Below are 25124 nucleotides of genomic sequence, written 5' to 3' on the forward strand. Positions count from 1 at the left end.
AAAAATAAGAAATCAGTAATAAGAATAATTAATATTTATAAAACAAAAATAAATTAAAAACTTGATGAAAAAGTCAAATATATTATAAAATAAAATTACAAAATAACATAAATTTAAAATATTATAATAAAAATAAAAATTATTATAATTATTTACTTAGTTGCTACACTTTCACCTTTTACTTTGTAATAAAAATTTTATTAAATATGACAACTGAAGAATAATAAAATATATTCAATTGTCTTTATAATTATTTTTTAAAAAAAATTAATATATATTTTATTTAAATTATTATGGTCATTTTATTTAAATTCTAATTTGAAAATGTGTAAAATGAATAATTTATTTACATACAGAGAATAATATTAGGCCACCAAAATTTATCTTGTTTTAAATTATCGATAGATGGACAAAAATACATTTACATTTTTCCACGGCTCATTCTCTTGGAGTTAATTAGTCAATTCTTAAGTTGAATTTGAGAGTGCATGTTTTATGCCTTAAATTTATATTTGTATGAATTTAAATAAAATTAAAAAATATAATTTTGCACTATATTGCCTAAATCTACACAAATATAAATTTAAGGCATGCAATTTAAGCTTCCAAAATATAAAATTGATGTTTTTTTATTTTTAAAAAATATTAAAGCTCGTTGATACAATTCCATCTCCACATGTAATTTAACGGATTTAGATCCATCCTATAAAAAAATACTAATCCAAAACATTCTATGCTTCTGTAGTCATCTGATGGGGACCGCGCGTAAGTTGTAGCTACAAGCCTACAGCTCATTTTACTGTGGGTCATAGGCTCATAGCAGCGTTCACTCACCAGCGCTCCAGTCTCCAGGAGTCCAGTGGGGTTTGCTTTGTAGAGAAGAGACTCATACAGCGCAGAAGAGATTGAGGTATTGGGAAACTCTTCAATTATTGTCATGCTGTTGTTGATCTTCTTTTCGCGAGCTGAAACCCCAACATAGAAACGTAAGCATGGGTGTGTTTGTGATGATCAGTGGACCACGACCATTCCTGAATTTCCCAAATCAATAGACCAGGGTAGGATATAGAAGAAGAAGAAGAAGAAGAAGAAGAAGAAAAGGATTAGCTTTGCTTCTTTTTTTTTTATAATAAGGATTAGCTTTGCTTTTATTTATTATTCGATTTATTTTTTTCCTGGTGAACTGTGGCAGCCGTTGCTGTTCTGATAACACTGCCAGCAAATTCCTTTCCTTTGATGTTTCTGCTCTGCAGTTTGCACCAACTTCTTTCTTTTATCTCACACCGATTCCCATGTGGCTTTTGATAAATTACAGTAAAAAAAAATGAACATTTCCCTTGCTAGTCCTACAGAACACACGGTTGGCAGAATATCTGTTTCTTCATCATTATAAGATGCTCAGTCTGCTGCAACCTGCCTATTATAACAACCCATAAAATGAATATAGGTCTTAGCAGCTTCTCTCAATGCACAGTATGCAGCACAGCTCAACTTCGGATTAAAAACGTCACTTATTGATACTTGTCGCGGGTATTGTGGCGCATGCTCCTAGTGACTAAGAATTGTTGAACACATGAAATTGTTGATTACTAGTACTGTGACATGTGATTTTTTATTTATATTTATAATTTTTTCACACATTTCCATTGAACCAAACGAAATACTTTTTATTGGCAGGATTTTTTTTCTTTGCCACAAAGTATGTTCTTTGAAGCATACTGCACAATTTTTCAACTTATTGCATTTTTTTTGGCACATTAAGTGCGGAAATATATATAAAGATCCAGAATTCCCATTAAGTTTGGAACCAGTTTTGATGATAATTTTAGTCATATAGATTGTGCATTCTAGTAATTCTGAACATGCTCAATGATAGTCTTTGGATGTGGCCTAGGGACATACCACCAAAGTTAGAGATTTATATGAATGTAGTAGTGGGGGGTTTTTCTTGGGGGGGGGGGGGGGTCGAGGAGGCATTGAGAATGAGAGCTTGGATAGTCAAAAATTGCGAGATACATAGAAGTGGTTATTGCCTAAAACTAGGTGAGATGAGAACATAATTTTATTAAAATCTAATTGGTCGAACTAGCTAAGAGACAATTTAATTCCCTTTTTCTAGTTGCATGATGCTAAAGTATGCATGTGAGTCTTTAGGAGATCAAGGAAAGAACTTCAATTCTGACAGAATTATTTGGCCCGTATCTTTTAGTGATTTTAAATGAGAAGAATTATACAATGTGCCAAAGAGAGGTAGGTCCTGAAGGAGGGGTTATGACTTCAGATCCATTGGGGGATGCAAGGGATGGCCATGACCCGTAGTGTTTGTTTGTGAAAGTGGGGTTTAGTGTTTGTTTGTGAAAGTGGGGTTTAATCTTGTGAATCCTCTAGGTCAAGCTTTTAAGGTGGTTGTAACTAGTAGGACCTGTGAGTGGAAAAAAGAGGTTGGGAAATGAATTACAAAACTTAGCTTATACTATTAACCTTTGGAGGGAGGGGGCGGTTGTAGAAAGGAAGAGAGGTGGGTGTAGCAAGGTTGGGTTTAGGATGAAGGTGTTGAGGTCAAATGTTAGGTTGGGTGGTGTGGTCAAATGTTGTAAGATTAAGGAGGTTATTTGTAATTGTTCCCTAATATTTTCTTGTTCCAAGAGTCTTAAGTAAGTTTGAACTTTTGGTTGGGTTGCTTGTCAGAAGTATTTGGGACTGTAGATTTCAGACTTGGGTTTGGCTAGCTTCTACAGGCTTGTCCGGGGTTATCTTGGTTATTTAAGACACTAGGTTCGCCAGTAAAAATTGATTTTTTTGGTTGGTTTTTTAGTTTGTTTATTATGCTAGATTTCGAAGGTAAGGGTCATTGGTGGTTCACTTTAATCTTTGGGCCCGATTATCCTTAATTGAGGGGGATGATCTAGGATGAGTTAGTTACAGTCTTTGGTCCTTGCTATCATAATTGGTGCTTAGGGGGTGATTTTAATGTCATACATTCTTCTAATGAGCAATTGGGAGGATCTAGAATCACTTTTAGCATGAGGAGTTTTCATTTATTTATGTGGGAGTATGATTTGAGAGATATTCCTTTGGTTTGTGTCTCATTTCATTTGGTTGCTAATGGTGGTAAGTTTGCCACTACTAGGATTAGTAGATTCTTGCTCACTATGGAATGGGAGAATCTTTTTCAAGATTTATGCAAGCAATGGCTCCTAGAGTCCTATTTGATCATTGCCCTATAGTGCTTTAGTCAAACCAGGTGAGGCTCTACACTTTGTAGATTTGAGAATACGTGGTTAACTCACTTTTTTTTTTCCCTAAAATCTAGTTGGAGAGTGGTGTTTTTTTTTTTTTTTTGGGGGGGGGGGGTGGGGTGGTGTTGTAATAAAGAAGGGTAGACGTGGTTTTCAAAGAAGATTACTTTGGGGGAACGCGTGAGGTTTTCAAATATCATCTTGTTAAATGGGGGTGGTTAAACAACCTTTGCAAAAAGGCGGCCTTGGCCTTAGGTTGCTTATTAGCTTCAATAAGGCCCTTTTGGGGAAATGGCTTTGGTGATTGTGACAGAGAAAAATCATTTTTGGGGGGATGTCATTGTTGCCAAGTATGGTCTCCATAACAATTGGACCTTAAAAGATTCAAAGGAAGCTCATGGCACATGTGTTTGGAAATACATCGTAGGTGGATGGGAGAAATTCTTCACCTCTTATCTACAATCTTGTCGGGGATGGGGAGGATGCGTTCTTCTGGCACAATATTTGGCATGGCATATCCTGGCTCAGCTCCTCTTTACCTTCCATCTTTAGACTAGCTTGTGAGAAAAATGCTCCCATTTGCCAACACATGCAGTTCATGAGTTAGGGGATTGTTTGGAATATTCCTATGAATAGCAATGCTTTCGATTGGGAGCTTGATACGCTTACATATTTTTTCAGCAGCCTCCATAAGATTCAGTGTTAGGCTAGTTTTGATGAGCCCAAACGGGTTTGAGCAAGGATGGGAACTTCACGGTCAACTCTTTCTTACCTCTCCAGCTGAGAGTAGCTCAAACTTCCCTTGGAAACTTATATGGAAAACAGCTGCCCCAAGAAAGGTTGCTTTTTTTTTTTGCGTGGGAAGCTACTCTTGATAAGATCCTTACCATGGACAATCTTTAGAAAAAAAAAAAAAAAGGCTTCTCTCTTGTCAACAGATGCTTTTTATGCCTAGAACAGAAGGAATCGGTTGATCACGTCCTTCAGCATTGTTCATGGAACTAAAAATTTGTGGAACTTAGTCATCTTCATTGTAAAATAGAAGTGGGTCACTGTGGCTATAGTTGAAGGTGACCTGTGGGCTTGGAAAGGGATCAAATCAAATAAGGAAGGAAGGAAATCTCTCTTCGTCATTCCTTTTGCTCTCTTTTGGGCGGCGTGGATAGAAAGGAACATAAGAACCTTTAAAGGAATTATTTTTCCTATTCAGACTCTAATGGATTGTTGGATTGAAATGATCTCTAGCTGGCATTCTGGGTGGTTGGGAGGGACCCCTTTATAATCCTTGATTTTCCTAATAATTTTAGTAAGGGATGTCTATCTCTTGTTGTTCCCTTGTACTTGGGTGGCATCTCCTTATTGCCTCGTTTAATAAATTTTCTCTTTGCTAATAACAAAAAGTAAATAAATAAACAAATAAGGTTAGGTGTGGATGGAGGGGGATTATGTTTTATGGGGAGATTGAAATTTGCTAAAGAAAAATAAAAAATTTGGAATGTGGAGGTTTTTTGTGATATTTGTGTCAGGAAGAGATATTCTTCATGAGATGGGTGGGATTGATATGGAGGAGAGGCCTTTGTTTGATGAGCTAGCTAGCAAAAGAGTTCAATTAGTTTGAGCAAGTTCTTTTCAACGAGGTAGAAGTCTTGATAAAATGGATTAAGGATGAGATTATAACAGGAGGCTGTTTCATAGTGTGGCAATTGGGAGAAAAAGGAATATCGTCCCCAAAGTTGCCTCCTAAGCTAAACAAAATCAACTTTGTTTGGTGCAAGAGTTTTGGCACCAAGGTCTTAAATTTCAATTTCAAATTTTCAACTAAAATATCAAGGTTTTGGATGTGTGGGAATTTTGATGTCGAATGTCAATTTTGATTTTAAAAAATGATGGAAATTAGTAAATAGTGTCACATACATAATAATGAATGATTTATAACTAAAATATTACAAGCATAATACATCAAGGACAGGTATGTGGGGTATAAGGTGCAATTACTGTAATATAATAATCATATTAAATATATTCAATTCATGTAGATGAAATTCATAAATTATCTAAAAATTATTAGTATACAAATACAGATAATTAGACATAAAGGGTCAAACAAAATGTTGTAGCTAATATATAAGTTTAGATTTTCATATATTTTTGAAAGTATGGAAGTTTTAATTCATATCCTTCTTGTAATAATCTTTAGTTTCATTAAAAAAGAGATGATAAGGGAGAAATTTCAATTTAGGTTTTCAAACTCAAATTTGAATTTCAAAGAAATTTCATTCTCTATTTAAAATTCAACAAATTTCTCTGAAATTTTGAGGTTTCGGTAAACTGCGGATGATTTGTTGAAATTTTGATGGAAATTTTGTAAAACAGAAACTGGCTGCCATTTCGATTTTTCAACAATTTGGTGGAAACTTAAGACCATATTTTTTACTCATCCTAACATCTTCAACCACCTCATTAACTACAAGAATGCATCCAAAATTTGCCTCCCATATACAATAGAATAATCAGAACAAGAGGTAGTGTCATTCTAAAACATCTCTTAACCTGTTAGCAAGAATTGTAGTAACTATATTACAAGCTCTCATAGTCAAACTGTTAGGCCTAAAAGCGTTCACCCTAATAGAACATCATTTTAGGAACTGAAGGGATGAAAGTAGAATTCCTGTCTTCAGAAATTCTTCATTACCATAAAATTCTGAAAAAAAATTCAATAAATCAACTTTATCCATGTCCTAACACTGTTCATTAAAAACTAAATTAAAACCATCGAGCCCCGAAGCTTCATCCCCATCCATGCCAAATTGCCTTCCCAACCTCCTTGTCAAAAAGTCTCTCCAACCATGCCATCTTCTCACCTGAAATAGGCCTGAAATAGGACCGAAATCCAACCCATAGGTCTACAATTAACATACTGGAAAAACTAGTAATCTCTTCTTTAATCACTTCAGGATTAACAACATATCCTCCACTTGTTTCCTATTCTGTAGTCACATTCTTCATCCACCTACCATTAGCAAAAGGATTTTGTGCTATAATCCTCCTGCTTAGCCCATTTAAACATGACCCAACTCATATTTTCCTTTAACAACAAATCCCCCAACTCAATCTTAAGAAATACTCATCAATCCCAAATTTTCAATAGCATCAATCACTGTTACAATATTAATTGCACAAGGGGCATGCTTCACCAGTTACGTTAAGCATATACAGGTGCGGCTTTTGAATTTCTTACTGGTAGGGTGGTGGATAATAGTGTGGTCTCTACTTTTTTAACCCTTATCCCAAAGGAGAGATCCATGGGGTTGAGGGATTTCAGGTCTATTAGCTTGGTCACTATCCCTTACAATGCCGTCTAAAGTTCTATGTAAGAGGCCAAGAGAGTTTTGGGGGGATCAGTGATCTCAGCTCAGTGTGCCTGCATTAAAGATAGACAAATCTCAGATGCTGTATTGGTGGCCAATAAGGTGGTAGAGGATGTTAGGAGGATTGGCAAGAGGGGTTTAATCTTGTAGGTGGACTTCTAGAAGGCTCATGATAAGGTGAACTAGGGGTTTTTTGGATAACTTATGTGTGAGAAATGCTTCGAGGTCGTGTGAAGGAAGTGGGTTGGTGGGTGTTTGAGTTTGAGCTTGACCAATATTTTTGTTATTGTTTGGGCGGCCTATTGAATGGTTTAGAGCTTCTTGAGGGCTTAGGCAAGGGAAGCTGCTATCTCTGTTTTTGTTTACTTGGGCTGAGGATGTCCTGAGTATGATGCTTGCCGATGCATAAGGTTTAGGGTTGATTGGGGGTTAGCTGTTGGTAGGGATGAGGTGGAGGTGTCACATCTCTAGCTTGTCGGTGACATTATCCTGTTTTTTGAGAACAATGTTGAGAAATTCTGAATGGCAATTTTTTGTTAAATTTTTTTTAAAAATATTTTAAGATTAAAAGAATCAACTTGTCCAATACTGGGGTGGTGGGCATTAATGTGGGAGGCGGGGATTTGGTCGGGTTTAAGGCCTTGGCAGGCTATGCTATTGTCGAATGGCCACTCTCCTTTCTTGGCCTCCCTCTTGGAGGCAATCTTAATTCTGTAGCTTTTTGATTGAGATGGTTGATATGAAATTGGAGGGGTGGAAAAAGGGGTGTACTTTTCCTTGGGGGTTCATACCACCCTAAGAAGGGAGTTACTTGTTTAATTGTTAAATTTTTTTTTCTAATTATGTTTTTTCCATTTTATTTTATTTTATTTGGGTGGACTTCTTCTCCTCTTTCATTGTAATTTTTCTCTCTCTATCTAACATACATACTTTTACTATTCAAAAAAATCTGCCTTCTCTAATGTCCCAGTTTACTTCCTATGTCATTTTGGAGTGCCTGAGAGAGTAGCTACGATTCTTGAGAGATGAGTGACTTTCTTTGGTCGGGTCTGAATAAGAGAGATCACCTTGTTAGATGGGAAATTGTCAACATACCCAAATCAGAAGGGGGCATGGGACTTGGTAATGTGGTTTGCAAAAACATCTATGTGATTATTATGGAGGTTCCCCCTAAAGGTGAATTCCTTATGGCACAAGGTGATTAAAAGTATGCGCCTGGCTCTATCCCCTGGAAGTTGTGTCTCAGCCGCTCAGGTTTTTTTTTTGTTTTTTCCCCTTCTTGCTCGTTTCAAAGTGGGTAATGGCAACTGGGGGTATGGTTTTGGGAGGTTGCTTGTGTGGGAGAGGGTTTGTTGGGGTTGATGATGCCCCACTTGTTTAACTTTCTACCATTCACAATGAACCTCGTAGCACCTGTTTTTTTTTTCCCGCTTTTGAGTCGTCCATCCTTTTCTTGGGATTTCCACATTACAAAGTAAAGGTTGATGAGCTTACTGTTTTGCTTAAGTTCTGAGTTGTTTTATTTCGTCCAATAGGGGAGATGAGAGGGTGTGGCAGGGCAATCTCAGGTCTCTTCTCCACTAAATATTTCTGTCTTCACCTCCTCAAATTTTTTTCACCCAGTGTCCTCCTTTGTAGCCATGTTGTTTGGAAGGCAAAGGTTCCCTCCGAGATTTGAACTTTTATCTAGATTGCGACTTTGAACATGATTGACAAGCATGATTTGGACAGGTTAGAAGGCCTTACGAGGCTCTCAATCCTGACATGTGTGATGTGTTGCGAGTTTAATGAAGCAAATGCTTACTATTCCTGTGTTGTGGGGTTGGAACCCATCTCTTGAGTGCCCTCTTTTCTTATTTTTGGTGAAGCTTGGTTGCCACCTTGGGTGGTGGGCAACTTTTTGTTTGTGAGATATTGGGAGTTCTGGCAATAGTAGGAAGGGAGAAGTTTTACGGTGTAGGGCAGTTTTAGTTATTTTGTGTATCTCATGGATTGAGAGGAACACAAGAACCTTCAATGATTGCACCACCTCTACTTGTCTATTGTGCGATGGAGTAGTGTTCATGGCCTCCCTATGGGCCCATGCCTTTGGGTTTTTTAGGGGTTTGCCACTGTCCAATCTTGTTAGGGACTGGCAGACTGTGCTATTAATTTTTCTGGTTGTTTCTGTTTTTGCTCTTTGGGGGGCATCTTGTTCTCCCCCTATTCTACTTTCTGGTTCCCTGCTAATATATATATTCCTAAAAAAAATTGTTTAATGTTTTCCTGGCCCATTTAATGTTTGTGATGTTTAAGAATGCAATGAAATTGAAATCAATAATATTTCTGAGTCTAAATTTGGCTCATGCCATCAATTTATTAGAGCATTTCTTGCTAAGGTTGAATCTGAGGGCTTAGTTTTAGATTGTTCATAGTTTTTCTTTTCTTTTCTACTTCTCTTTTTTTTTTTAGTTTTTAATTTTTAACTTTCTTCCCTCTAATAGATTAGACAAACTAGAGAGAAGAAGAACAAGAAGAAAATGTCTGCTGTTGCTTTTCAGTCAGTGCCATCATTGCTCAAGATGCCATTCTCTATCATTAGAGTGGCCAAAATTGCAGCTACTCCTGTTTTGCATCGTCGCTTTTATTCCCCTTACACTCAATGCTCTGTGACTTTCGGTGATAACATGGTGATTGGAGCCAAGTCAAGGAGGATTCGCTCTGTTCGCTGCTTCTCTGGTACATCAGTCATCCTTTCTTCATTATTTGCATACTCATAATTCATCCATAGATCTTAAAAGTTTGCATCAGTCATCTTTATGGATACTATATGATCTAAATGTGTGAATTTTTAACTCAAAGAGTTATGTATTAATTATAGATGGCCACAGCCATGATGACCATTTTAATTTTAATTTTCTTTTGTATGAATTATCATTGGTAGTGATTAGTTTATTTTTTATAATTAATAGCTTGATAAATGTGCTTCTATTTTATTAATTTTGTTGGTGAGTTAGTGTGCTAAGCATTGATGGCAGCATTTCCCAAGGATATTTTTTTTTTTTAAGTTTTTTAAAAATAAGTTCAGAATACTATCCCAATTTTATATCCATCTTGTTTGAATGCTTGAGAATGAGATGCAGCTGGATTCATACCTCATAATGCACTAAACTAGTCATTCTTTTCATCTCTAGGTCTAGTCAGGCATAGAAGGAATATAAGATCAGAGAAAATAGGATTTGGTTGGGTTACTGTTAAGATGAAACTAACAGAAAATTCCAGTATTCTAACCTGCTGTCCCTTTCTTCGTCCCCCCTCAGCTTTTCTATTAACAAACCTTATCCTCAAACTCAAATTATGACAATGACTCTTCACCGTCTTCCTCAAATTCAGAATTAGCTTCATCCTGGCTTTCGGATTCTCCAATTTTTTTACCCTTTGTCTTGTCCAAAGAACCTGCCTCATGCATTTTATTTTTCATGCGATCAAAGATTTCATCCGATCTATTCAAGATCTGAGGAGGAGTTCTCTGTTCTTCCATTGCTGCGCCTGCCTTTCCTTCTTTGGATTCAATATTTTTTTGCTTCTCTGAACTTCCTCCATCCTTTCTGTTCTCCTACTTCCTCTTCACCTTTATGTAATTCTTCCAATTGCACTGCAGATGTCCTCATGTACTCTTTCTTCTTATTGCAGAAAAACATTCTCTGGAAGAGGGGGGTTGCTGGCCACTGAACTTGAAGTAAGCCTGAATATCTCCTATTCTAATTGTTCCCAAACCATTTTTCAATTTTGGATGGGCCTCCTTTGAAGCTAGATTCTCCAGCCCAGTCTTCAAAAATTGGCTGTAAGTAGCAAAATCAGACACAAAAAATTAATTCTTTCTAGCCAGTTGTTTGATCTGTCCCTTCTGGCCCAATTGGAAACTTCGGGCCCCCAATAGCTCCAGCTGCTCCCTGATACATCTTTCCTCTATAATTGCATGGGGGAAATCTTGGAAATTTTCATGAAGATAATTAGTTGGAATGAGAGAGGTTCAGGTAGCTTGAGGAAGAGGAGCTTGATTAAAGAGGTTTTGGATAAAAATTCTCCCAATATTGTCCTTATCTAGGAAACTAAATTGGAATCGATAGATGGGGCCACAGTGGAGACTATTTGGGGTGGGCATTGTAGGGATTGGGAATTTTTGCCTTCACGAGGTGCTTTAGGGGGCATTCTTGTCTTATGGGATTTGTGCTCTATTTTGAATGTTGATACTTTGATGGTTTTTTTTTTTTTTTCTCCATTGATTTTATACGAAGTTAGAGGGAGGGGGCAGTGGTGGGTTTTTTCAGTTTGTGGTCCTTCTAGACCTACCTTTAGGAACTCTTTTTGGGAAGAGCTTTGCTCTATCTTTGGCTTCTGTTCCCCTAGGTGGATCATGGGAGGTGATCACTGTGGTTAGATTTCCTAGAGTGAAGAAAAAGAGAGGGGGGGGGGGGGGGAACTATCGCGAGTATGCTCAAGTTTGATTCATTAGTTAGGGATTACGAGTTAAGAGATCTCCCTTTGGGGAATGCTTCGCTGACTTGGTCTGTGGGGGTCGCTAAAGCAGTGGCTAGTAGATTGGGTACATTTTGAACTGTAGTGAGTGGAAGGATAAGTTTCCTAACCTCTCTCACACCACTCTTCATAGGACTATTTCTGATCACTTGTTTTGTTGGAGTCTAGTAAGGTGTCGTGGGGTCCTACCCCTTTCAGGTTTGAGAAATGTTGTTGAACCATGCTACTTTTAAGCCTTTGGTTAGGGATTCATAGGGAGAGGAAGTGGAAAGAGGTTGGGATGGTTTTAGATTCATGAGGAAGTTAAAAAGGCTGAAGTAAAAATTGAAATCTCGGAATAAGGGTGAATTTGGTGATGTTAGACTTAGAAAATCTAGTCTTTAAGGTGAGTAGGCAGGTTTGTATAGAAAGGAGGAGGTAATGTTGTCGGCATGGTCTTAAATTTCCACGAAATTGTCGAAATTTTCGTCAAAATTTCTAGTTTCCGTTACCCTTGAAATCGAAATGGCAGTCAATTTCCATCTTGCATAATTTCTGTCGAAAGTTCAACGAATCATCCGAAATTTATCGAAATCCTCAAAAATTTTAGAGAAAAATGTCGAAATTTGAACTATGCAATGAAATTTCCCCAGAATGCAAACCAGAGATTTAGGAGTTAAGTGAAATTTCTCTCTTAATTTATTTTATATATTTTTATCGAAACAAAAGATTATTACAATTGCCTTTGAAATTTATGAAAAATTTAATTTACAACAACATTTTATTTAACAATTAATATCTAAATTATCATTATTTGTATAATAAATAATATTTAAATGATTTATGAATTTCATTTGTATTAACTAATTCACTAAATATGTTTAATGGACATTATCTTACAAATATGTTTGATGCACATATTATATTACAACTTCTCCACCTCATACACAGCACAGATGTATTTACATTGTTATCTCTATTAATCATTTCTAAAGCTATAGAAAAGAATTCCATGCTTTACTACTTATTTCCATTATTTTTTCAAATCGAAATCAAAATTGACATCAAAGTTGAAATTTATTTACTTTTGGAGCTTCGAAATTTGAGTCGAAATCGAAATTTAAGACCTTGCTTGTCGGATGGTGAGGAGGCCAAAAGATTCTCTATTAAAAATGAGTTGGGAGAGGTGATTTTTTAGGAGATGAGGAGTTGGAGGCAAAAGACCAAATTTAAGTGGGGGAAAGATGGTGATTGTAATTCCTCTTTTTCCATAGATTAGCTAATGGTAACAAGAGGAAAAATTTGATTATGGAGCTGGATTTGGGGGATGGGAGATGTACTAATGATCATCGTCTGATCGCATCTATTATTACTGATTTCTTTCGTAATCTGTATTTGGAGGTTAGTTATAAAAGACTGATGATTGAGGGTTTAGATTGGGATCCTCTTTCTGCTGATCAGCTGCACTGGTTAGAGAGACCATTTGATGAGGAGGAATTGAAACGGGTGGTTTTTGGGATGGATAGAGATAAGGCTCTAGGTTTGGACGGGTTTAACTTGGCTTTCTTTCAAGATTGCTGGGAGATTGTTAAGGCTGATTTAATGAAAGTTTTCACTAACTTCTTGACCATGGATATTAAGCAAGAGTAGCAACTCCAATTTTATATCCTTGGTGCCTAAGAAATCTAGATCTTCTAAGGTTGAGGACTTTAGACCTATTAGTCTCGTCTCTAGTGTGTATGAGATCATCGTTAAAGTCTTAGCTGATTAGATTAGTGGGGTGCTCAATGATACTAGTTCAAGAGCCCAAAGTGCTTTTGTTTTGTTTTAGACCGGGGGGGGGGGGGGGGGGAATAGTGGATGCTATTCTGGTTGCTAACGAGGTGGTGGAGGATATATGCAGGAATAAGAAGAGGTGGTTCATTTTCAAAGTAGATTTTGAGAAAGCTTATACAGAGTGAGTTGGAGTTTCCTAGATAAAGTCTTCGTGGAAAAGGGTTTTGGGGAGTGTTGGCAAACGTGGATTAGGGACTGTTTGTCTAATGTGTGGTTTTCAGTTATTGTTAATGGTGAACTTGAATCTTGGTTTACTGCTTCGAGAGGCATTAGACAAAGAGACTTGTTATCTCCCTCTTTGTTCTTCCTTGTAGCTGATGTCTTAAGTAGGATGGTGGATAGTGTGGTTGATGGAGGGTTGGTTAAAGGATTAGGTGTGGGGAATGAGGGCATGGTGGTTTCTCATCTTCAATTTGCTGATGATACCATTTTCTTTCTTGATGATCATAACCTTTCATTTAGAAGAATTTTGGGTATAATTTTTGAGAGGGTTTCAAAGCTTAAGATTAATGTGGGGAAAAGTGGTTTAGCAGCTCTAAATGTACCCATTGAGAGATTAGTGATTGGGCAGCAGGCGTGGGGGTGTGGTTTATTGGACTGCCCCCTAACTCATTTAGGGATTCCATTGGGAGGGAATCTTAGAGGGGCAGATTTTTGTAATCCAGCTGTGGAGAGGGTAATGAAGATATTAGATGGTTGGAAGGGTGCCCTTTTTTCCTTTGGGGGTAGAATTACCCTTATCTAGGTTTGTCCCTCTAGCATTTTGTTTCATTTTTTATCTGTTTTTAGAATTCTAGTAGTGATCACTAGCAAACTTGAGAGAATTATGAGAGATTTTTTGTGGTATGGTCTGGGGAGTAGTAGGGACCATTTAGTAAGCTGGGCGGAGGTTTGTTAATCTAAAAAAAGGGGGGGGGGGGGGGTTGGTTTGTCTTTTGGTAACTTGATGTCTAAAAACACTGGTTTTTTAGCTAAATGGTTGTGCCGCCTCCCCTTAGAATATAATTTCCTATTGCATATAGTTATTCATAGTAAGTTTGGGTTGGATGAGAATGGGTTGGATACAAATGCTAGTTTGACATGTTCTTTGGGGAGTCAGTGGTGGTCTATTTCCTATATTTACTCTATTTTTACCCCTCACACTAAATTTGTAGTGGGGAGAGGGGTTCCTAGATTTGTTTTTTGAAAGATCCATGGCTTTGGAATGATTCGTTTTCCACTTCTTTTGCTCATATGTTAGATTGTGCTCTGAACCGAATATAGTTATTTCTTTTTTGTAGACAATGTGAGTAGCATTCCAGTCTCCTAGAATCTTTATTCTAGGAGACCTCTAAATGATAGGAAGATGTTGGATTTGGCTTGTTGTCTGTATTGAACAACTGCAAATTATCCTTGGGTAGAGATATTCGTTCTTGTTGTCTGGATCATTTGGGGGTGTTTTCTTCTAAATCTTTCTTTGAATTTTTGACCTATTCAAACACTCCCTTTCCTCTTTATCTTGTTGTGCAGAACATTAAAATTTGCTCAAAAATTAAATCATTCACTTGGTTGGTTGTGCTTAACAAAATTAATACCAATAACTTGCTGCAAATTCGGAGACCTTTGAAGGCTTTCTCTGCAGATATTTGCGTGCTTCATTATACGAATTCCGAAACGGCCTCCCATCTCTTTTTGAATTGTGATTTTGCATGCAGGATTTGGAATAAATTGTTTGGTATTATGGAAGAGAGTTGGGTATGCCCCTGTTCAGTAGAAGATTTGTTAGTCACTTCTTTTTCTGGTTTTGGAAGAAGGATAGTGCAGCTCTATGGAAGTGTAGCAAATATGCAGTTTTATAGGGTTTGCGGTTGGAATTTAATGCGCAGATTTTTTTCTGGGAAGAAGTTGAATTTGTCTTTGGTGTGGGAAAAGATTTAGTTTTTGACTTCGTTATGGTGTGTCAGATTTGGAATTTTCATGGAAGCTAGCTTTCAGGATTTAAATAGGGATTGGAAGAAATGGTTGGCTTGATTTCTGATTTTTGTTCTAGTTTTTTTCTGCTTTGTTCTAGATTTTTTGAAGAGATGTCTTATTCTCCCTTCTTGTAAATTTTTTCAATATTGATGAAATTTCTTTTGCTATCTTAAAAAAAAAAAAAATCTTGGAAATTGTCTCCGAAATTTGTCCTCAAACCCCTATTTTAGGGGCAGTCAAACTTGCTGTTGAATAATTGGGTAAAATGGAAGACCTTATGACAATGATAGGTCTCTCCCTCTATTTATAATATATGTCCAAGCACATGCCAATGACCATAATGCCCTTACTAACTCTCATTTGTGAACATAACAATCACACTTTGCAGTGCTAAATGACTAAGATAATTATCAACACTCTCCCTCAAGCTAGAGCATATATATCATATGCTCCTAGCTTGTTACAAATGAATTTAACATGAGCACCCTCACAATGCTTTAGTAAATAAATCAGCAAGCTACAAATCAGACTTCACATGAGTGGTGGTAATGAGCTTTTGCACAAGTTTCTCCTGAACAAAGTGGCAATCAACTTCAATGTGTTTTGTTTGGTCATGGAAGACCCGGTTGGAGGCAATATGATTGGCAACTTGATTATCACACATCAGTTCCATAGACTGAGAATGTGGAAAATAAATCTTCTAACATGTTCTTCAACGAAACAAGTTCACATGTTGTGTGAGCCATAACCCTATACTCTAACTTAGTGCTTGACTAGGCCACCACAATTTGTTTCTTACTCCTCCAATAAGCCAAATTTCCAACAACAAGGATATAGTACCTAATTGCAGAATTTTTATTAGAAGGTGACCCAACCCAATTCGCATAAGCATATCCTTGATTACAAGTGTGACTCAACCTTGATATAAGAGACCTCTCTCAGGTGCACCTTTGAGATATTTGAAGATGTGAATTACTGCATTCTGCAGACTTGTTCTTGGAGAATCAAGAAACTAACTCACAACAATTGTTGTGAAAGATATATTCGGCCGATTGACAATGAGATAATTCAACTTTATAACAAGTCTCCGATATCGACTTGGGCTAAGCAACAAAGCACCCATGTTTGGCACTAGCTTACTGTTAGGATCCATAGGTGTATCAACGATTTTGAATCCCAGCTGTCGCAACTTCCCGGAGAAGGGTCCAAAATGGCGAGGGATAATAGATATTGAAATTTGAATGGAGTCGCCACTAACCTATTATTTACCTTGGTGTGATTAGAACACCTATTTACTACTCAATGATTGGTCGTTAGATTTTTCCTAGGTCAAGGAGTCAGTAGTCTCAGTCTGCTTTACCAGAGCTAGGATCAGAGGTTCAATTATGTGAGGGGAAGGTATCAGCACCCCCTACACACCCTTTTTACGAAAGGTACCTAATTAGTTATAAATTATCCCTAAATTGAATGTTGATGATTTTTAATTAACTCCTTAAAGGTAAATAAAGAAATATATAAATAAACAAAATGGATAAATAAAAAATCACTATGCAATTAGGAATGTCTAATGAGACTTCCAAATGAGGGGATCTTGTTAGATAAACCCCCCTCAGAGTAAATACAAGTGAGGTCTGAAATGCCTTTTTACCTTTTTTGAAATCATTGGGATGCACCCACACAAAAATCAAGTAAAATCATCAAAAAAGTATCTTTAAAAAAATTCCTTGACTTTTCAAAATTTTGTAGAAATTTTCTGAAAATTTTCAACTTTTTTCTAAAGCTTTCTAGGATTTTTAAAGAATTTTTCTCATTTTTTAGTATTTTTATTTTTCTATTTTTTTTAAAAAAAATAAATAGTTTTCTTGATTTCAAAAATATTTTTCCAAAATTTTTTATGACTTTTATTAATTTTCTCTAATTAAATAATGTAAGAAAACTAACTAAAAATTTAAATAAATAAATAAATGAATAAATGAACAAACGATTCAGGTAAAACAAACCGGTTTGGCCAGTCTGAACCAAGTTAACTAGTTCGGCTCAGTGGACCATTTGTCCACCTAGAGTGGTGACACGTGACATCTTTTATTCACTTAAAAAAAAAAAAAATTTCAATGAACATATTCAATTTTTTTTCTTAATTTTATAAAAATAAATTTTTTTTTATAACCCTTATATATATATATATATATTATGGTATAGAATAGCATGGGAGATCAGGGTGGAGTGTACTTGGAAAGTGGCAGTGGAAATAAGGTCATTGGTGTGAAAGGTGACATTGGAGTTGAGGGGTAGGGCAGCATGAAGCATGCACAATAGTGATTGCCACTGGTTCACACTCACTGAGTCACCCACATACATTATTTGCTTTCCCCTGTTCCTCTCCAGCAAATTTATCCCATCAAATCCGGGCAAGTCACAGCGGAGGAGCTGCCATCGGTAATGGAGGTAGCCATGGTTGGGGAGTTTGTAATTCTGGCAGTCAAACTCCATCCGAATGGACGGATGCGCCGACGAGTTGTAAAGAGGGTAGGAAGCATCCGACACCCACCTCCCTTTGTACACACTGCACCCAGTTCCTCCTTTCTCTGTTCTCAATCTTCCATTCTTGCCGTTTGAAAATTTTGCAAAGCTCGTCGTCACGCACAGACCCCAAACGACCAATGAAACTGAACCAATAATAAACCTGCTATTTTGAATTATTGCTCCCGAAAGTTGACCCGTCATAATTGATTTCTTGCTCCGGCAGGGAGAGGCACAGGCGGCAATGCAATGAGATTTGAACTTTAAATAAGCAGAGAGGAGGCAGAGACAACGGAGGGGTTGACTCGATTGAGATGGAAATTTAGAAACAGAGGATTGCAGAGAAGCACTGTCCTCCCCCCTCCTTTCTCACTGCGTGAAGCTCCTATTTGTAGGACTTTAGGAATAATCTAATTAATTAATCAAAGTCAGACCAAACAAGCAAATTTAAACTAATTTGCTAATTTAAATTTGATAAACCAAATTTAAATTTACTCAATCACTCTTAATTAGCTAATAAGCTTTAAATTATGATTTTCTAACTGAACTTGAATTGTGTGTTTGCACGTGCCAACATGAAGAAGCAAGGCTTCTTCACTTAAATTTTACTTTTTTGTCATTTTTCATTTTTTTTATTTTTTATTTTTCAATGTAAAATTTATTTCTTTGTATCTTTTTTTAATTTTTCTGTATTTTTTTTTTTTTTACCTTGTGTATGAAATAAAGATTCTATGTTTGTTTTTTTTGTTATATAATGCCCCTGGACAAATTGGGTTGTCTACACCAACAGTCTAGTCTCATCTAAAAGATCAAGAACACACTTCTTTTGTGACAAAACAGTTTCGGTGCGAGATCTCAATACTTCTATAGCCAAGAAATACTTCAATGGTTTCAAATCCTTTGTTTGAAACTTAGTTTGTAGGTAATGCTTTAGACTTTGAATACCTTGATCGTCATCACCAGTAATCACAATATCATCCACATACACAATAAGTAGAATCCTTTGGGATGGAGTATGACGATAAAATATAGAATGATCTACTACATACCGTTGAAGGCAAAACTCGAGTACTATGCTCTCAGAGACTGTTTTAAACCATATAGTGACTTCTTCAGCCAACACACTAATCCTGACTCCCCATGAGCAACAAACCCGTGTTGTTGCTTGATATAGACCTCTTATTGAAGATCACCATGTAGGAAAGCATTCTTCATGTCTAACTGGTATTGAGGCCAGTGATAGGTGGTAGCTATGGAGTTGGACAAACGTACTGAGGCAAGTTTGGCTTTATTGGAGAACATGTCTGAATAGTTCAAGCCATACACCTGAGTATATCCCTTAGCAACAAGGTGGGCCTTCCATCGAGTTAGGGAATCATTTGGATCAACTTTCATAGTGTACAACCAATGACAACCAACCACGGACTTATCAAGTGGAAGACGTGCCAGGTCCCAAGTATCATTATCTTGTAAAGCATGCATCTCTTCTATCATTGCATTCCTCCGCCTAGAATGGGAGAGGGCTTTAGAAATAGACTTGGGAAGAACAATGGAAGATCGGGTACTAACAAAACTGTAGTATGGGGGTGACAAGAAATCATAAGAAACAAAATTAGAGATTGGATGTTGGGTACAAGTGCGTTTACCGTTTCAAATAGCAATAGGAGTATCAACCACTTGGGAGAGAGGATCATCTGATAAGGGAACTGGAGGCGTAAAAGTTGAAGCTGGAGGAGGCTCTCCTCCCTTGAGTCGTCGTGTGTATACTTGCAGATTGGGATGACCCAAGTGACGAGGACTCAAACTGGATGAAGATGCAAGAAGACTAGATGAAGGAAATTAGTTAGGATTGGGAAGGCTAGGTAGAGGAAGAGACTCATCAAGGTCAACAGAACTCAAGGAATTAGAATAGTATGGTGTAGACTCAAAAAAGGTGACATTAGTAGAGACAAAGAATCGATGTAAAGTGGGACTATAACATCGATAGTAAACTCAAAAAAGGTGACATTAGTAGAGACAAAGAATCAATGTGAAGTGGGACTATAAAATTGATATCCCTTTTGAGTATAGGAATAACCCCAAAAAATACATTTGATAGCACGTAGTTCCAATTTATCCCTTTTTAGATTTTTAACTGATGAATTAAGGACACACGACAAATATATGAAGAGGAAGGGAGAACAAAGGAGCCTTGGGGAAGATAATTGAATATGGGATTTTACCACCAAGGACAGAAGATGACATTTTTTATTGATGAGAGAGCAAGCGGTGAGCACAACATGACTCCAAAAAACTTTGGGGACATTCATTTGATACAAAAGGGTTCAAGTGACTTCAAGAATATATCTGTTTTTCCGCTTCGCAACTCCATTTTGTTGTGAAGTGTGGGCTCAAGATGATTGATGGATCATGCTAGAGTTTGTCTTATAGGTTATGAATTGAGTACTAAAGTCTATTTAGCATTATGACTGCGAAGTATTTGGATTGGAATTCAAACAGATTCCTTATTTGAGGATAGAAGACACAAAAGATATTAAACAACTTAGAACGATCTTTCATTAAATAGAACCAAGTCATTCTAGAGTAGTCATCAACAAAAGTGACAAAGTGACAATATCGAAACCCCAACTTTGACGTGTCGGACCCTAAACATCGGAATGGACTAACATAAAAGGGCTAACGACTTTTATTGATTCGAGAGGTAAAGGGAACATGATGATGCTTTCTAATTGATAAGACTCATAGTTGAGTTTAGACATGGAACTCAAAGTAGGAACTAGCTATTTTAACTTGTCACCAATAATGGATGACCAAGGCGACAATGGATTTGATGTGTTATGGCAGCCTTACATTATGTGCCAATCGTCTTCCTCATCTTTAGATCCTGAATAAGAATAGAATTAGGGAAGAAGGTTATAGAGCAATTTAGTGACTTTGTAATTTTACTAATAGACATATGATTCAAGGGGGAATTTAGGAATGTAGAGAACAGAAAAAAGAGAGATGGAGGGATTAGGATTTACTATTCCTATTCCTTTAGCAGCAGTAGTGAACCCATCAGCAAAAGCAACTCGAGGTAGATTTGTAGAATACCAAAGAGTAGAAAAGAAGTTGGTGACACCTGTCATATGGTTAGTAGCTGCACAGTTGATAACCTAGGGACTAGTGGGGGAGATACCGGATGACATACAGACGGTATGGTTACTTTTTTGAGCAAAAAGGTGCAATGTGATGAGATGGTACTCTTCCTCTGAAACAACTATAGTAGGATGTTCTTTCAAACAAGTAATTGACGAGGGAGACACACTTTTCGGATTTCGGAACTCCATCCCAGCACAAAATACAACCTTGATAGAGCAGAAAATTGAAAATACACAATGGGCAACATGTTTTTCGAATTCACCAACTTGATCCCAACATACACAACCTTTGACAACTGATAAACCCCAAGCCCACAATGTACAAATAAAAAAAAACACAGCAATTGCCACTGTTTCAGGGTCAATAAACTCAATAAACATTGACAAATAGCTTCGAGAATCATCAAACAACCATTCCTCGGATGTCGTCAATGAGCAACTAAAAAAGGTGAGATTTTTGGACAAAAAACATCATGAAAAACTGCAATAATATGTTTATAGAGGGATCTGAGCCCTGCTGGAAGAATTCAGGCCAGAAACATGCCTGAAATTGGCTTCATGCACTGGTGTGTGGGGTTGGCCCTGGCAGCCTTTGACTAGCGCGAGGGCGTGTGGAGAAGTTGCTGGAGATGAGATTTCAGTGGGAGGCACATTGGCAGTGTTTGTGGGTGACTATAGTGTTGTTTTTGCAAAATCTATTGTGGATTTGTGTCGCCCAGGAATTTTCTTAGGACTGCTCTGGTTCCGCAGCTGCTAGCTATTTTTTAGGATTATAGTGTTGCTGGAACTTCTTCTATGATGGTAGACATGCATCGGGTTTAGGGTTTTAGGGTTCAGTTTTGATAATGGCTGTGATAATTAAGGTTTAGGTCTCAGAATCATGCTCTGATACCATGTTGAAAAATTTGGTAAAATGGAAGACCGTATCACAATGATAGGTCTCTCTCTCTATTTATTTTATATGTCAAAGTACATACCAATGACCATAATGCCTTTACTAACTCTCACTTGTTAACATAACACTCACACACTAACAATGCTAAATGACTAAGATAACCATCAACACTTACCTTGTGCAGATTATTTCCTTTCTTGATTTCCCTCACCAGAGTGTGTTCCTCTTTACTGATTTTTTTCTGGAAGTCCTTCCTCTCCTCTAGTTTGTAATTCCCACCAAACTTCTTTTGGACCGCTTGTTCTCACGAAAAATCAGATTGGTATACCCAGATTTTGCTCTTACTTTTGTTGATCCACAGTCCATACAACACATTATTGGCCCCTCTCTAGAGTTGAGGCTTATGTTTTTCTTTTTTTTTTTAAAAAAACATTGACTATATAGAAAAACTTCATCCATCCCCCTACTTCCCTCCCTCTTGGTATTTCAAACCATGTGTATCATGCCTTTGTTTGGGATCCTTTCCCGGGATTAGAAACGACTAAAGCTGTTGGCTCTCAAGAGAAAATGAAGAAATGGTTTAATGCTCTAAAATTCTTGATCCAAGGATCCTCTATTTCTTTAAATAGGGAAATATGCAACTGTTCAGAAAATCAGTTCCTTTCCCTTCTTGTGTTAAGAAAATATGAAAGGTCTAGCTTCCATTTTTCTCCGAAATTTTGAGAAACTCACCATTGTCCGCAAACAAGAACAACTTCTTACCTAACAGACAATTGATCTCTTTACAAACAATAGTTTCTTCACCTCAATGGTGAAACTAGGTTATCAGAATCATGAAGCAACAATCGCAATAGCAAAGCAAGGTTTTTGCTGGGGAGGCATAGGCACAACTCAACTCAACAATAGAGAAATTTCACTAGAGGAGCTAAACGTACTTATTCTTTTCTTTTTATTCCTTTTCTTTTCTTGCCAGAAGATGTGACTTGACTCAACGATGTCGAAATTTTCCAAAGGAGCTATTCTATGAAACTTGACGACAACGCGAGAACTGTGACGAGCTATTTGAGAACAATGGTTATTCTATGCTACTTGATGACGAGAGGAACTTCATTGGAGGATAAGGGAATCCTCCCTAGCTCCTGTCTCTGATCATTAAATTCTTAAAGCAACTTTTGTAAATTTACTATAGTTCATAAAATAAATAAAACTCACCACAAACAAAAAACTACAATCTTTAGTATAGGTCTATGGTCCGCCAATATTAATTGTCTTCCTTCTTCTAGTAGGTTTCTCCCTATCCATACAAGTCACAACAATAAAGACATCACGTCAGCTCCATCAATGGATATTAAAGAAGTACAAAAAGGGAAAACAAATACAAACCTATTTAGACTCGTATGAAATTGTGCATCCCTCCCCATCCCCCTCCTTTTCCCTGCTTTGTAAAGATAAGCTTATCAAACTAGAAGTGTCCAAAAGCCCATCAAATGAATCAGTATGTTATTTGCATATGAAGGCCAGCAATGGAACTGGAAAGCATGGAGGGACATTCTCAAACAAAAAGCAAATTTCACCAATATATACATAAAATCCTAGGCTACAAGGCCATAAGGCCAGCCATGCTTTATGGATCAGAGTGCTGGGCAACTAAGAGATGACATGTACAAAAAGTAAAAGTTGCCAAAATGTGAATGTTAAGGTGGATGAGTTGTATAACATTAAAAGATAAATTGATGAATGAGCATATTTGCAATAAACTAGGCATAGCACTAGTCAAAGACAAGATGAGGGAGGGGTGACTTAGATGGTTTGGATATTTGAAGCATAGGAAAGCAACACACTTGTGAGGAGTGAGTTAGTAATTGTTTCTGGTATATAAAGAGATAGGGGTAGACCTAAAATAACCTAGAATGAGATAGTGAGGAAGGACTTAAAAGCTCTTAAGCTAGTGCAGGAAAATGCTCATTGGGTGGATTGGTGGAAAAGGATTCATGTATCCACCTAGTGGGACTTGATGCTTGTTGTTGTTGTTGATTGCAGTATGCCTTCAAAGCAAGTTACTTGGTACACCCTTAATTATCAGTGTCCAATTAAAATGTCTAGCATTGGAAATTTCTCACATGCTGAATTAATTTGTTCGCACATAAAACAAACAGAAGGAATATTAGATTATGTAATTGGATTCCTGATTGGATTGAAACTCTAAGGTCCTAGCTCAAATAATTCGTGCCATGCCCTAACATGAAGCAGTGATCTGGAGAATAATCTCCAATGGACATGAAGGCTGAGAGTAAGAATTGCTAGGTTTTGTTAGGGCTTCATGATGAGAAACTAGAGCCTTATGTGAAGGGAAGAAGTGTTGAATTACTGAAAATAAAAAAGAAGAATCAGAAGTTTAGAAATCCAATGAGGAAGATGGAGCAGTACCTCCAATGGAAAAGTATATTCATAAATTATTGAATAAAAAATAAGAAACATTATTAAATATTCATAAAAATGTACAAAAAATATATATAAACTAGAAATTTATTAATGAGGCATTATTTTAAAAAATTAAATATTTTATACATTGTTTATTTATGAATATTTTAATAATCTAAGACATCTATGATGTCAAGCTGATGTCACTGGTTCGACTAAATTAACCCACTGATCTCTTTTAATCGACCAAACCTGGTAGCTTCATGTAGTTGAGTGCTGGATAGGGCTTTATAACAGTGCTTGATATGACTCTGAAAGGTAAACCGATGGTGGGGAACAAGTGTATTTAGTGTTGTGTTGATGGGAAGCAAATATTGTTGTCCCATGACTGAATGCAGAATTTTAACAGCCATATAACAGAAAATAGCTAAAGAATATCAAGGGGTTGAAGTGGGTACGAGGATGATGAGTTTCTATGGTTTGTAACCCCATATCCCTAACAGAATTCTAAAATCTGAATTCTTTATTTATTAACTTTGAAAACCGAGGATATAGATATACTAAAGAAGGTTTGATATTTTTTTGGTCCACTAGAGGCCCACTAGGCCGGGGCTACTCAACAGGAGGTAGCCCATCTCCTATCCTTTATCCCTTCTGACCCCTCGCAAGATTCGAACCCAAGACCTATAACATGGAAGCCCCAAATTGGGAAGCCCCCTGGGGACCCTAATGAAGGTTTATAATGAGATGCAAAACCCTCAATAATTCTAACCCTGATTTTTCTTTGAAAGCTTCAAATGTCAACCCTCCACTTATTTAGAAGATGATGTGCTAAAAGCCCCCCAAAACTTGGTACTACAGTGAAAGATACACTGCTTTGGTAGGACAGAGTACAGAGTCAGTTTTCTCCATTTGGTGAGTTAATAATTAAGCAGGATGGTTTTTCCTCTCCTTCCAATCTCATAGCTCTCTTGGTAAATGAATTGCTACCATGGCTGTTGGATACCAGGACAAGGGAACTCTGTTGATCTGTACAGAATTACAGATTGAAGTGAAATCCTTTGATCTGTGAATGGATAATGTGAGGAAAGGGGATTTTGTTTTTACGCTCAAGCATAATCCAGTTTGTATTCATTAGATGAAGGTTTCTTCTGGAGGCAGCAAAGTGGTTTTTTGATGGATTGTCTTTGGTTTTTAGAAGGTTGGGAAGGTGCTTTCAAAGCATTAGGGTTGGGAAGGTGATCTACTGGATGGT

At 37.0% G+C, this 25124-nt stretch overlaps 1 protein-coding gene across 1 annotated transcript in view; it reads left to right on the plus strand.

The window, feature by feature from the left end:
* Positions 1 to 585: 585 nt before the first annotated feature.
* Positions 586 to 25124, plus strand: part of LOC131157538 (uncharacterized) — a 42217-nt gene continuing 17678 nt past the window's right edge. The window contains exons 1-2 of the mRNA XM_058111768.1: positions 586 to 910; positions 9091 to 9325. Coding sequence (XP_057967751.1) covers positions 9127 to 9325 — 199 coding nt within the window. The 5' untranslated portion in view covers positions 586 to 910; positions 9091 to 9126. The remainder of the gene's footprint in view (positions 911 to 9090; positions 9326 to 25124) is intronic.

Source organism: Malania oleifera, chromosome 6 (assembly GCF_029873635.1).
Source record: "Malania oleifera isolate guangnan ecotype guangnan chromosome 6, ASM2987363v1, whole genome shotgun sequence".
Taxonomy (NCBI): Eukaryota; Viridiplantae; Streptophyta; class Magnoliopsida; order Santalales; family Ximeniaceae; genus Malania; species Malania oleifera.